Source organism: Nomascus leucogenys, chromosome 17 (assembly GCF_006542625.1).
Source record: "Nomascus leucogenys isolate Asia chromosome 17, Asia_NLE_v1, whole genome shotgun sequence".
NCBI lineage: Eukaryota > Metazoa > Chordata > Mammalia > Primates > Hylobatidae > Nomascus > Nomascus leucogenys.
The window spans coordinates 90,222,081-90,234,587 of record NC_044397.1 but is presented as its reverse complement, the minus strand read 5'-3'; the positions used below and the strand labels follow the sequence as shown (position 1 = coordinate 90,234,587).

Sequence of the window (12,507 nt, the reverse complement as noted above, 5' to 3'; positions counted from 1 at the left end):
GGACCTTGGTTTCCTCAACTGGGATCCATGGTGGTGATGCCACCCCTCAGAGCCAGTGGGAGGGTCGAATGTGACAGTCCTCATGACTGCTTTGGATGAGAATGGGTGGAAGCCTGCCGAATCTCCCATGTCCACATTTCTGGCAGGAAGGCTGAACGCCCCGGTGACAGTTGTTCCATCTGTCACAGGACGGGGGAGGAAGCAGCTTTGGTGGGCAGAGTCTGAGAGGTCCGAGTGGGTCTGGGGAGTGGGGGAGGAGATAACAGGAGCCTTTGCCCGGGAAAGGTGGGCAGGAACCAGCTGCCTCCACCACACTCCACGATGTGCATGTTGGGAGCCCTGTCTGGTACACATGTGCTTTACCCTGCCCTGCGCGGGGCCCCTCGCTATGGAGGAGACAGCTGGAAGAGGCTCAGTGCCCAGACATGATGGGAAAATGTCAGGAAGTGAGCAGGGGCAGTAATTGCACAGAGGAGGGGCTGCCTAGGAAACCATGGTGGGCTCCTGGGAGAGGGGCTCCAGCCCAGAAAGCCTAAAGAAGTGCAGGCGAGGTTCAAATTCCTTGACACCTGCCCTGCTCCTCTGTCCCCTGCAGCTCCTCCCACAGCTCCAGTCCATTGATAATGGCAGCAAAGACTTCTGAGACCTGAAATTGATTAGCATGTCTGCCCCCATCGTGGGCACTGGCTGAAGGATAGTGTGAGAATCTGTTTCTGCCATCCATGACCTAAATCGGTGATGCTCAGCCCTGGCTATGCTTTAAAGTCATTAAAAGTGTCCAGGCTTGGGGCTGGGTGCTGTGGCTCATGCCTGTAATTGTAGCACTTTGGGAGGCCGAGGCAGGCAGATCACTTGAGGTCAGGAGTTCAAGAGCAGCCTAGCCAACAAGGCAAAATCCTGTCTCTGCTAAAAATACAAAAATTAGGCATAATGGCGCAAAAATAAAAGTATCCAGGCTGGGGCCGCACTCTGATAAATTGTGTTGACTGAGGTTCCCTACCCTTTGGGGGTTTTGGGGTTTTTTATTTGTTTGTTTTATGAGACGGAGTCTCCAGCCTATTGCCCAGGCCGAGTGCAGTGGTGTGATCTTGGCTCACTGCAACCTCTGCCTCCCTGGTTCAAGCGATTCTCCTGCCTCAGTCTCCCAAGTAGCTGGGATTACAAGCGTGAGCCACCACGCCCAGCTAATTTTTGTATTTTTAGTAGAGACAGGGTTTCACCATGTTGGCCAGGCTGGTCTCAAACTCCTGACCTCAGTTGATCCACCCACCTCAGCTTCCAAAGTTCTGGAATTACAGGCATGAGCCACCAGGCCTGGCCTGTTTTGGTTTATTTTGTTAAAGCTTCATAGGCGGTTCAAGTGTGCAGCTAGGATTGGAAACCTCTAAACAGGATGATTCCTTCCTAACCTGTAACTTACATTTTTTTATTCATCCGCTCAACATGTGGCTTATAGGTTACTAGGGAGGGAAGACGCCTGAAGGAAACGCACTGCTGAAGTGGCACTAGACCCACGTGCCACTCCCTCAGCAAGTATTCACTAAGCACCTGCTGCATGCCAGGCCTTGGGAATACAGCAGCACTGACGGCATTCCCAGACTGCCCTCTGGGAACTTCTACTCTCCACATCCAGAAATCTGGAATCATCACAAATTCCTTGCCACCTCCGTTATCCAGTCTGCCTTTGAGAACTTTCCATCATGTAAGAGCTGTCTCTTACATGTTCAGCACATAGTTTGTGATTTTTGACACACATTTTCTGAATGCCTGCTTTGTGTCAGGCCTTGTGGTCCAGGTACAGGCGATAAGGCCATGATCAAGGGACATCAGCTGCTGCCTTCATGGAGCTTGCAGTCTGCGTGTGCTCGAGGTGTCCAGGAGAGCTGGCCAACCCATGTCTTCTGGAAATGATACACATATGTGCACAGAGTACCCAAACCTCCATGGCCTTCTAGAGACAAAGAAGCACAGACAGGAACCCCTGAAGGCCCCGGAGTTGGAAACACCTGGTTTACATCCTGTCCCCACCACTTACTAGCATATCAGTCAGTGGACTTACTACTCTTTCTGAGCCTCCATTTCTTTCTCTGTAAACTCGGATAATAAACCTCTTGCAGAGGTTTCTTTCTTGCAAAGATTAGTGAGACAGATTTGCAAAGGACGTCCAGGCACACAGTAAAAGCTCAATGAATCCTGAGTAAGTGAACCGGCAGGGAGGGTAACAGTAGGCCCTTGCAGAACAGTTGTGAGGAATCAGATTATCAGAGCCAGCATGACTGTCACCAAGTAAGTGTTTGGTAAAGGAGTTGGTTATTATAGCTGGATCATTTTTCCTTGGGGGCAAGAAGAATGTATTATTTTAAAGATGATACTGTTAAGATTATGAACTATGGGCCAGGCAAGGGGGATCACACCTATAATCCTAGCACTTTGGGAGGCAGAGGTGGGCAGATCACCTGAGGTCAGGAGTTCGAGACCAGCCTGGGCAACATGGCGAAACTCCATCTCTACTAAAAATAGAAAAACTAGCCAGGTGTGGTGGTGCCTGTAATCCCAGCTGCTCGGGAGGCTGAGGCAGGAGAATCGCTTGAACCCAGGAGGCAGAGGTTGCAGTGAGCCGAGATTGCACCACTGCACTCCAGGGTGATAGAGCAAGACTCCGTCTCAAAAAAAAAAATGGTGAACTGTGGAGTTACCTTGTTTGGTTTCCAGTACTGACCGCTCGTTACTAGCTGTATGATCTTAGGCAAGTTACTTTACCCCTCTGTGCCTCAATTCCTTCATCTCTAAAATGGATTTAAGTACCTACCTCCACCCCCTTGCGAATTTTTAATAAATTATTAGATGGAATGCACTTATGTAGTTCCTGGCACATAAGGGTAATATTAAGTTTTATGATGATGATGATTTGACCTTCCACACAGCATACAGGGACAGGCCGTGGCCAACACCTCCCATCTCTAGTCACAGACTCCTTATGGCAGCCCCTTGGTCCAGAAATGGAAAGGAGAAGAGTGCGCAAGCGCAGTGGGGCAAAGTCGCCTGGGAGGCCCGAGCAGGCGATCTGGCCGCCATCTTGGGAGAGGGCAACGCCGGCAGCTTCCGTACGTCATCAACCTGCGCAACGGCCGGGCACCCGGCGGTTCAGGTCGCTTAGAGAGTCGCAGGTTGGGTAGTGCGGGTCGCGGCGGGGGCTGCGGAGAGGGTGCTTAACTGAGGGGCGTGATGGGGGAGGCGGCCGTGGCCGCGGGGCCTTGTCCGTTGCGCGAGGATAGCTTCACGCGCTTCTCGTCGCAGAGCAATGTGTACGGGCTGGCAGGCGGCGCCGGCGAGCGCGGGGAGCTGCTGGCCGCCACCCTTAAAGGCAAGGTGCTCGGCTTCCGCTACCAAGACCTCCGACAGAAAATCCGGCCAGTGGCCAAGGAGCTGCAGTTCAACTACATTCCCGGTGGGTGGCGCTATGGTGCTGGGGGGGCCTGGAACGTGGTGTTGAGAAGGCTTCTGAGGCTCTGTCTGAGCCGGGTCACCGTGCTGGAAGAATGGGATCGGGTGGTTTTAAGGGGGTCACTGGGATCAGGGGGCAGGCATAGTTGGGGCCTGGATGAGCCTAGGGTTTCAGGATTCTTCAGACTTACAGGTCAGGATCCCTAGTACCCAGGGAACAGAGGTCAGGTGATGGTGGTCAGAACTCAAACCAGAGGGCATGATCATTGCGGTAGCCAGAGCTCACCATGTTTGGGAGACTGGATTCATGAGTCTGCCTGACACTGAACTTAGAACTCTCCCCTCCCAGTGGACGCAGAGATTGTCTCCATCGACACTTTCAACAAGTCACCCCCCAAGCGGGGTCTGGTTGTGGGGATCACGTTCATCAAGGTACCTAGAGCCCCCTCCACCTCCCTTCGCCCTCCTCCTTACACACATGGTGAGTTCCACTGAGCCGCCCCGGATCCCTCCTGCCACCCCTGCCCTCCCCTGAACCCCGTGTCCTCCCCCAGGATTCAGGGGACAAGGGCAGCCCCTTCCTGAATATTTACTGCGACTACGAGCCCGGCTCTGAGTACAACCTTGACTCCATTGCCCGTGAGTGAGGCGTGGACGGGAGGAGGGAGAGGGTCCCCAGCAGGTCCCCCATGCTAACCTGCCTGTGCCCTCCCTACAGAGAGCTGCCTGAACCTGGAGCTCCAGTTCACTCCGTTCCAGCTGTGCCATGCAGAGTGAGTGTCCCCTGCGCATCGATGCCCACCCCACTGTAAATGTAGAAACCCTGGCTTCTCGAACCCCTTCTTTACTTACAGACCCCTGTAGTCTGTTTCCCCTTCTGGAAAATAAAGAGGTTGTACTAGATTAGGGATTGAAAACTAAAATGCCAGCCGGGCACGGTGGCTTACACCTGTAATCCCAGCACTTTGAGAGGCTGAGGCGGACAGATCACCTGAGGTCAGGAGTTCGAGACCAGCCTGGCCAACATGGTGAAACCCCGTCTCTACTAAAAATACAAAAATTAGCTGGGCATGGTGGTGTGTGCCTGTAATCCCAGCTACTCAGGAGGCTGAGGCAGGAGAATCACTTGAACCCGGGAGGCGGAGGTTGCAGTGAGCCAAGATTGCACCACAGCACTCCAGCCTGGGTGACAAGAGCAAAACTGTCTCAAAAATAAATAAATTAAATTAAATTAAACTAAAATGCCTTTGGGGACCAGAGAGGTCACATGAGAATGGAAAGCACAAGTGTAATATAACAGGGTGCAGATGTGCACACACGCATATGCAGCTGAGGTTGGAAAGCTGTAGCTAACTGGAGACCACGAACTTGTCCATAGACAATCAGATTCTACGTTTGTTTTTTAAAGCATTGTGCTTTTTTTTTTTTTTTTTTTGAGATAGACTCTCACTCTGTTGCCAGGCTGGAGTGCAGTGGCTCGATCTCTGCAACCTCTACCTCCCTGGTTCAAGTGATTCTCCTGCCTCAGCCTCCTGAGTAGCTAGGATTATAGGCTCACGCCACCATGCCCGGCTAATTTTTGTATTTTTAGTATAGATAGAAACCTATCTATACTATGTTGGCCAGGCTAGTCTCGAACTCCTGACCTCAGGTGATCCGCCCGCCTTGGCCTCCCAAAGTGCTGGGATTACAGGTGTGAGCCACCACGCCCGGCCCAAGCATCATGCTTTTAAGGTGGCCATGGACCAGATGGCCAAGGGGCCACCACACTGCCATTCCTGAACTAGATAATCTGAGAGAGTTGATGGAGCACCTGTGAATTCTGGGAATTCTGCACATCTAGAATTCCCAGATTCTAATGTTCTAGAGTCTGACGTTCCAAGATCAGAGATGCTAAGTTTTCTAGAGTCGTAGGCTCTAAGATTCCAACATTTGAATATTCTACAGTATGATAGAAGCCAGAATCTTCTGAGGTTCTGTAATGATAAAGTCCTGACATTCTCATCTTTCAAGGGGATAGAACATAGACCATCTAGAATACCAAGGTGCTAGAACCCCAAAGTGTGTGTGTTCCATTCTAGAGTTCCAGATTCCATTCCAGAACACAGATGGTCTAGAACAGGGATTGGCAAACTTTTTTTGGTAGAGGTCCAGATAGTAAATATTAGGTTTTGAGGGCTAGTCTGTCACAACTACTCACTTTGCCATTGTAGCCAGAAAGCAGCCATTGACACTGTAAATGAATGGATGTGGCTGTGTTCCAATAAAACTTTATTTACAAAAACAGTTGGTGGGTTGGATTTGGTCTGCAGGTCATAGTTGGCCAATCTCTGGTCTAACAGGTGAGAGTCCCCAAAACTGAAGATTCTAATTGCACTAATGTTCTCCTTGCTAGGATTTGGATATTCTATCATTTCATGAATCTGAAATCTGTGATGGCAAATTCTAGAAGTTCTTGTATTTCTTTTTTTTTTTTTTTAGACGGAGTCTCGCTCTCTGTCGCCCAGGCTGGAGTGCAGTGGCACAATCTCTGCTCACTGCAAACTCCGCCTCCCGGGTTCACGCCATTCTCCTGCCTCAGCCTCTCCGAGTAGCTGGGACTACAGGCGCCTGCCACCACGCCCGGCTAATTTTTTGTATTTTTAGTACAGACGGGGTTTCACTGTGGTCTCTATCTCCTGACCTCGTGATCCGCCCGCCTCAGCCTCCCAAAGTGCTGGGATTACAAGCGTGAGCCACTGCGCCTGGCCTGAAGTTCTTGTATTTCTAAGGAGACAGAAAACAGCACTTCTAGAACACCGGGGTTTCAGATTGAAGAGGTCCTAGCTTTCTAAGGTTCTGCAGTTCATTCTAGAGTTCCACATTCCATTCCTGAATCCACAGAGCGAAGGTAGGAGTAGATGCGGGCTCTAAGAGCGGGAGGTTCTAGCAAGCCATGTTCCCGCAATTCTGAGATTGGGAGGTACATTCCTTGATTTTGAGATTCTATGAGGGCTCGTTTCTGCAGTTAATGTATTTCAAGGAGATACAGTACTCAGGAGCTTGAGCCCTGAGATTCTAACCCTGGATCTAGTGTCTGGATCCCAGAATGTTAAGGTTCTCAACAGGCAGGGGTTTTTGCAAGAGGAGAGTTCTGGTTCTCAGACCATGTAGATTCCACTACCTTGGATTCTAGATTTCTCTGCTTTCAGGGTCCAGGTCGGGGATCAACTTGAGACCGTGTTTCTCTTGAGTGGGAACGACCCGGCCATTCATCTCTACAAGGAGGTGAGGTGGGGAGGCGTGCTAGGCAGAGCCCTGTGGGGTTCACTGTGGGCTGGCGCTGGGTGGGTATATGTGTGAAGCTGACGGCTGACTTAAGCGGGGGTGGGGTGGGTCTTGGTTTCCCCAGAACGAGGGGCTGCATCAGTTTGAGGAACAGCCCGTGGAAAACCTCTTCCCAGAGCTGACGAACCTGACTAGTAGGTAGGAGAGGCCCCGAAAGAGGCCACTGGGGACTGGGGCACTGACTTCAGAGAAATCGGGCAGTGAGACCTTAGAGAAATTGATCACCGGGGAGGAGCTCAGAAAAATCAGTCCATGGCATGACTTCAGAGAAATTGATCAGCAGGGGTGACCCCAGAGCAAACAAGAGGTGGACTCAGCCCTCGGGTGGTGAGAATTGACCCCAGAGGAATTGGGCGGTGGGGATTATCCAGGAGGAATCATGCAGCAGGGTCCCAGGGCTACAGGGAGGGGCGGCTGCCCCTGGGGAGGCAGAGGGGCGGGGCTGGGCCCAACAATGGCCCTCCGTCCTGTCCATCCACCCGCCCGCCAGCGTCCTCTGGCTGGACGTCCACAACCTCCCCGGCACGTCCCGGCGCCTCTCAGCTCTGGGCTGTCAGAGTGGTTATGTCCGTGTCACCCACGTGGACCAGCGGAGTCGAGGTGAGGGCGGCGGTGAGGCAGGGTAAGGGGTGGGGTTGAGGGCTAGAGGGCGGGGCCAGGGTGGGGCTGAAGGCTGGAGCTGGGTGGGGTAGGGGAGGAGGGTAAGGGGGTTGAGGGATGAGGGTGGGGCTTGCCAGGTGGGGCTAGGGTGGGGCCGAGGGCTGGAGCTGGGTGAGGTAGGGGAAGGGGGGGAAGGGATGAGGGTGGGGCTTGGGGGCGGGGCTAGGGTGGGGTTGAGGGCTGCAGAGGGGCGGGGCTAGGGTGGGGCTGAACGGTGGGGGCGGAAAGGCGGCTGTTTCAGGGTTGGGGGCGGGACCGGGATGGGGTTGGGGCTCTGAATCCTCGCTCTCCACACAGAGGTTCTGCAGATGTGGTCGGTCCTGCAGGACGGCCCCATCTCCCGAGTGATCGTGTTCAGCCTCTCGGCCGCCAAGGGTGAGCGCTGGGTTTGAGGGGATGGGGAGAGAGCGGGTGGGAGGGAAGAGGCAACTCTGCGTCCTTGGGTCCTCCTACCCAGATTTGCACCCCTCTCCCAAAGTGTGCAGCCCCCAGTCCCTCTCTCCTGGATCCCCCACTCCAGGTCTTGAGCTACAGTGCACCTCTTCCCTCCCCTCCCCTCCCCTCTTGTGAATTTAACTTCCAGGACTGGCACATGGGGCCTAACCCATATCTTTTCTGTTAGGGTCCATAGTTCTCCTCACTTTGGTGTAACCTTAGCCCCGTACCCTGGGGCTGAGCGTCCACCTCTCCCTCTGTACCCTAACTTGCACGTCTCACATCGGTACTTCCTCACCCCGCTCTGTGGCCCCTTCACTGTGTCTCTTGTTGCAGTCTAGCTCCCGGCTATGCTCCTGGACACACCGCTGTCCAACCACTCAGAGTCTAGCCTTTTCCCTCCATATGTTGATCATTCCTGCTCCTTTACTGAGGTCTGTCCCTGACTGGCATCTTGCTTTTTTAAAAAAAGTTTTGACTAGGCACAGTAATCCCAGCACTTTGGGAGGCTGAAGTGACAGATCACCTGAGGTCGGGAGTTCAAGACCAGCCTGACCAACATGGTGAAACCCCGTCTCTACTAAAAATACAAAAATTAGCGGAGCGTGGTGGCAGGCACCTGTAATCCCAGCTACTCGGAAGGCTGAGGCAGGAGTGTGGAAGTGGCATTGAGCTGAGATCTCACCACTGCCCTCCAGCCTGGGCGGCAGAGACAGACTCCATCTCAAAAAAGAAAAAAAAAATTATTTCAATCACTTTGGGGACACAAGTAGTTTTGGTTGCATGGATGAATTCTATAGTGATGGATTCTGAGATTTTAGCACACCCATCACCCAAGTAGTGTCCATTGTACCTAATGTGTAGCTTTTATCCCACACCCGCTCCCACCTTCCTGCTTCTGAATCTCGAAACCCCATTATACACTCTGTATGCCTTTGCATACTCATAGCTTAGTCCCTCTTCTGTGAGAACATACATTTTTTGGTTTTCACTCCTATGTTACTGCACTTAGAATAATGGTCTCCAGTTCCATCTAAGTTGCTGCAAAAGACATTTCATTCCTTTTTATGACTTGAGTAGTACTCCATGGTGTATATATACCACATTTTCTTTCTCCACTCATTAGTCAATGGCCACTTAGGTTAGTTCCACATCTTTGCAGTTGTGAACTGGGCTGCTGTAAACATACATGCACAAATGTCTTTTTTTTTTTTTTTTCCAGACAGAGTCTCAGTCAGGCTGGAGTGCAGTGGCACAGTCTCGGCTCACTATCACCTCCACCTCCCAGGTTCAAGCAATTCTCCTGCCTCAGCCTCCTGAGTAGCTGGGATTACAAGTGTATGCCATCACGCCAGGCTAATTTTTGTGTTTTTAGTAGACAGGGTTTCACCATGTTGGCCAGGCTAGTCTCGAACTCCTGACCTCAGGCAATCCACCTGCCTCAGCCTCCCAAAGTGCTCGGATTATATGAGCCACCACACCCGGAACCTCAGACTTTTTAAACCATCATCTAACACCTATTTCTCCTTCTGGTGTCTGACTTATAATTGTCTCATGGGCCAATCTCTAACCCTCCCTCTGTAACACAACCTCAAGACTTTTTCCTGAGATCTAACCTGCATGTCTCTCATTAAAGGGGTCTGGGGTATGACGAGGAGCCTGGAACCTTTCCCCACAAAACCATTCCCCTCTTCATTCATGTTTCTTTTTTCTTTCTTTTTCTGAGACAGAGTCTCACTCTGTCACCCAGGCTGGAGTGCAGTGGTGCAATCTTGGCTCACTCCAACCTCCACCTCCCAGGTTCAAGTGAGTCTCCTGCCTCAGCCTCCTGAGTAGCTGGCATTACAGGCGCCCACCACCATGCCCGGCTAATTTTTGTATTTTTAGTAGAGGCGGGGTTTTATCATGTTGACCAGGCTGGTCTCGAACTCCTGACCTCAGCTGATCCACCCGCCTTGGCCTCCCAAAGTGCTGGGATTACCATTCATGTTTCTTCTCCAGAGACCAAGGACAGGCCACCACAAGATGAGTACAGCGTGCTCGTGGCCAGCATGTTGGAGCCAGCAGTGGTATATCGGTGAGGGGGCCTGAGACACATGGGTGTGGTCTAACCTTGTTTCTTTACACTGTGGTCTAACCTTGTCATTCTCCACAGTAAGTTCCTCTGGGTGGATTACCCAGAGCTGGACAAGTAAAGATACTTGTGACCCAGGGGCGGGGGCTGTGAATATTGAACTCTAGACTTGTAGGGAATATGTTGAGGCTGGGGGTTGGGAGCAGAGGTGCCCTTGCCCCCTGGAGTGGATGTCCTAGGTGTGCTGGCAAATGGTTAATCACTGGCTATGCACGAGGAATGCCCAGGTATGTAGCATTTACCAGAGTTTCCAAAGTGTAAATACTCCCACCACGGTGGCTTTCAAACCATGAACATGATTACATGGGAACATTTCCCAGTCAGCTCTCGGAAGCAACTATAGCCAGCTCTGGCACCCCTCTAGGGGTGGTGAAGGTGTCCAGGCCAGGGCCAAGCCCTCTTCGGGCTCCATGAAGGCAGCGTGGGTGTCTAGATTGAGGACACGTGTGTCTGAATCCCCAGATGGGACGCTGTGGCTTTCCATTTGGGAGTGAGATAGTCCCCGAGGTGAAGGGCTTGAGTGCACAGGTTGACCCCTTGCTGGGTCTATGAATATGGCCAAATCTGAGATGATGATGTCTAGGCTTCCGGAGGACCAGTTTATCTAGGCCTGAGAAGGGAAGCAGTACCGGTACCCAGCTTAGTGTCCGCCAAGGGTGCTGGGCACTGCAAACTGACCCCAGTCTATCTGCTGCATTTTGGACCCTCAGGGACCTGCTGAACCGGGGTCTTGAAGACCAGCTTCTCCTGCCCGGCAGTGACCAGTTTGACAGTGTCCTCTGCGGCCTGGTCACCGATGTGGATTTGGATGGGCGGCCAGAAGTCCTGGTGGCCACCTATGGACAGGTGGGACCTGACAGTTGGAGTCACTACCCACCGGCCTCCCTCCACTGTCCCCCCCATCAACCTGTGTGACCTGATTCTTCACCCCTGCAGGAACTGCTGTGTTATAAGTACCAGGGCCCAGAGTCGGGGCTTCCTGAGGCCCAGCATGGGTTCCGCCTGCTGTGGCAGCGGAGCTTCTCCAGTCCCCTGCTGGCCATGGCTCACGTGGACCTGACCGGGGATGGGCTGCAGGAGCTTGCCGTGGTCTCCCTGAAGGGCGTGCACATCCTGCAGGTAACCCCAGCTCTTGGGGTGGGAGGGGAGTCGACCTCAGCAGTTTCAGGCAGGGGGTGCAAGCCCCCTCCTGGGGGAGGGAGGAACTCATTTCGGGGAGGCAGTTCCTGCCAGCCAGGACAACTCCCAGGAGAAAGGGGCAGCTGTGAGCACTCACAGCAGCTGGGGTGGGGGCACTGGCCTGGTGAAGGAGATTTATTTATTTATTTATTATTTTATTTTTTGAGACAGAGTCTTGCTTTGTCACCCAGGTTGTAGTGCAGTGACTTGATCTCAGCTCACTGCAACCTCCACCTCCCAGATTCAAACACAATTCTCATGCCTCAGCCTCTCAAGCAGCTGGGATTACAGATGCACGCCACCACGCCCAGCTAATTTTTGTATTTTTAGTAGAGATGGGGTTTCACCATGTTGCCCAGGTTGGTCTCGAACTTCTGGCTTCAAGCCATCCGCCCACCTCAGCCTCCCAAAGTGCTAGGATTACAGGTGTGAGCTACCACACCCCAGCCTTTTTTTGTTTTGTTTTTTTCGTTTGTTTGTTTGTTTTTGAGACAGAGTCTTGCCCTGTTTCCCAGGCTGGAGTGCAGTTTCCCAGGCTGGTGTGCAGTGGTGTGATCTCAGTTCACTGCAACCTCCACCTTCCGGGTTCAACTGATTGTCCTGCCTCAGCCTCCCGAGTAGCTGGGATGACAGGCACCTGCCACCAAGCCTGGCTAAATTTTATATTCCTTCTAATCTCACTTCCTTACATTTGGGTCTAGGCTTTGTCCCTCCCACTAGAAATTCGTTTAAGGCCACTCCCCTTCACCCCGTCACAGAGGCCCATTCCCATCCCACACACTGTGGTCTGCCCTCTGCCCTCCCACCTGGGCCGAGCTCCTGGACTTTGGAGTTGCTTCACTCCAGACGGTCCCACTGTGGTCTAACCTGTGCCCCTGCAGCTCTTCCTCAGCTCCATCCCCCTCATTCTCTTGTTCCCCACAGCACAGCCTGATTCAGGCCTCGGAGCTGGTCTTGACCCGGCTTCGACATCAAGTGGAGCAGAGGAGACGTCGACTACAGGGGTTGGAGGACGGGGCAGGTGCAGGGCCTGCTGAGAACGCAGCCTCTTAAGCACCCATGCACCCACTCTTCCCAGACCTGGGGCGACTCATGGCATGCTCACCTCCAGCCGCTGGTGGGGCGTGTCCTGAAGGACAGGATGCTCTTCCCAGACCTCCCCAGGGTGGTGAAGCTGTGCCCTGGGACCCCAGCTAACCCACTGCTCTCTCTGGGCCTCAATGTCCCTATTTGAAAGCGGGGATGATCCCATTCCACCCTGTCCACTCTGGATGAGAACTGGCCGCCTGATGGTTATTTATAAGTCCAGAAGAACAGCATTTCCCAGT

At 52.8% G+C, this 12,507-nt stretch overlaps 1 protein-coding gene across 3 annotated transcripts; it reads left to right on the top strand.

The window, feature by feature from the left end:
• Positions 1-3,056: 3,056 nt before the first annotated feature.
• On the top strand, positions 3,057-12,507 carry KPTN (kaptin, actin binding protein). 3 transcript variants are annotated; one of them, XM_030796988.1, is made up of 13 exons: positions 3,057-3,104; positions 3,298-3,448; positions 3,794-3,876; positions 3,999-4,083; positions 4,163-4,217; positions 6,636-6,711; positions 6,836-6,909; positions 7,262-7,371; positions 7,729-7,806; positions 9,868-9,943; positions 10,711-10,846; positions 10,937-11,119; positions 12,104-12,507. In XM_030796988.1, exons 9-13 carry the CDS (start codon positions 7,740-7,742, stop codon positions 12,230-12,232), a joined length of 591 nt encoding a protein of 196 aa, XP_030652848.1. In that variant the 5' UTR covers positions 3,057-3,104; positions 3,298-3,448; positions 3,794-3,876; positions 3,999-4,083; positions 4,163-4,217; positions 6,636-6,711; positions 6,836-6,909; positions 7,262-7,371; positions 7,729-7,739; the 3' UTR covers positions 12,233-12,507. The 3 variants fall into 3 exon arrangements, with proteins under 3 accessions (XP_030652848.1, XP_030652846.1, XP_030652847.1); XM_030796986.1 differs by lacking the exon at positions 3,057-3,104 and having other exon boundaries at positions 3,109-3,448; XM_030796987.1 differs by lacking the exons at positions 3,057-3,104; positions 3,794-3,876; positions 3,999-4,083 and having other exon boundaries at positions 3,133-3,448.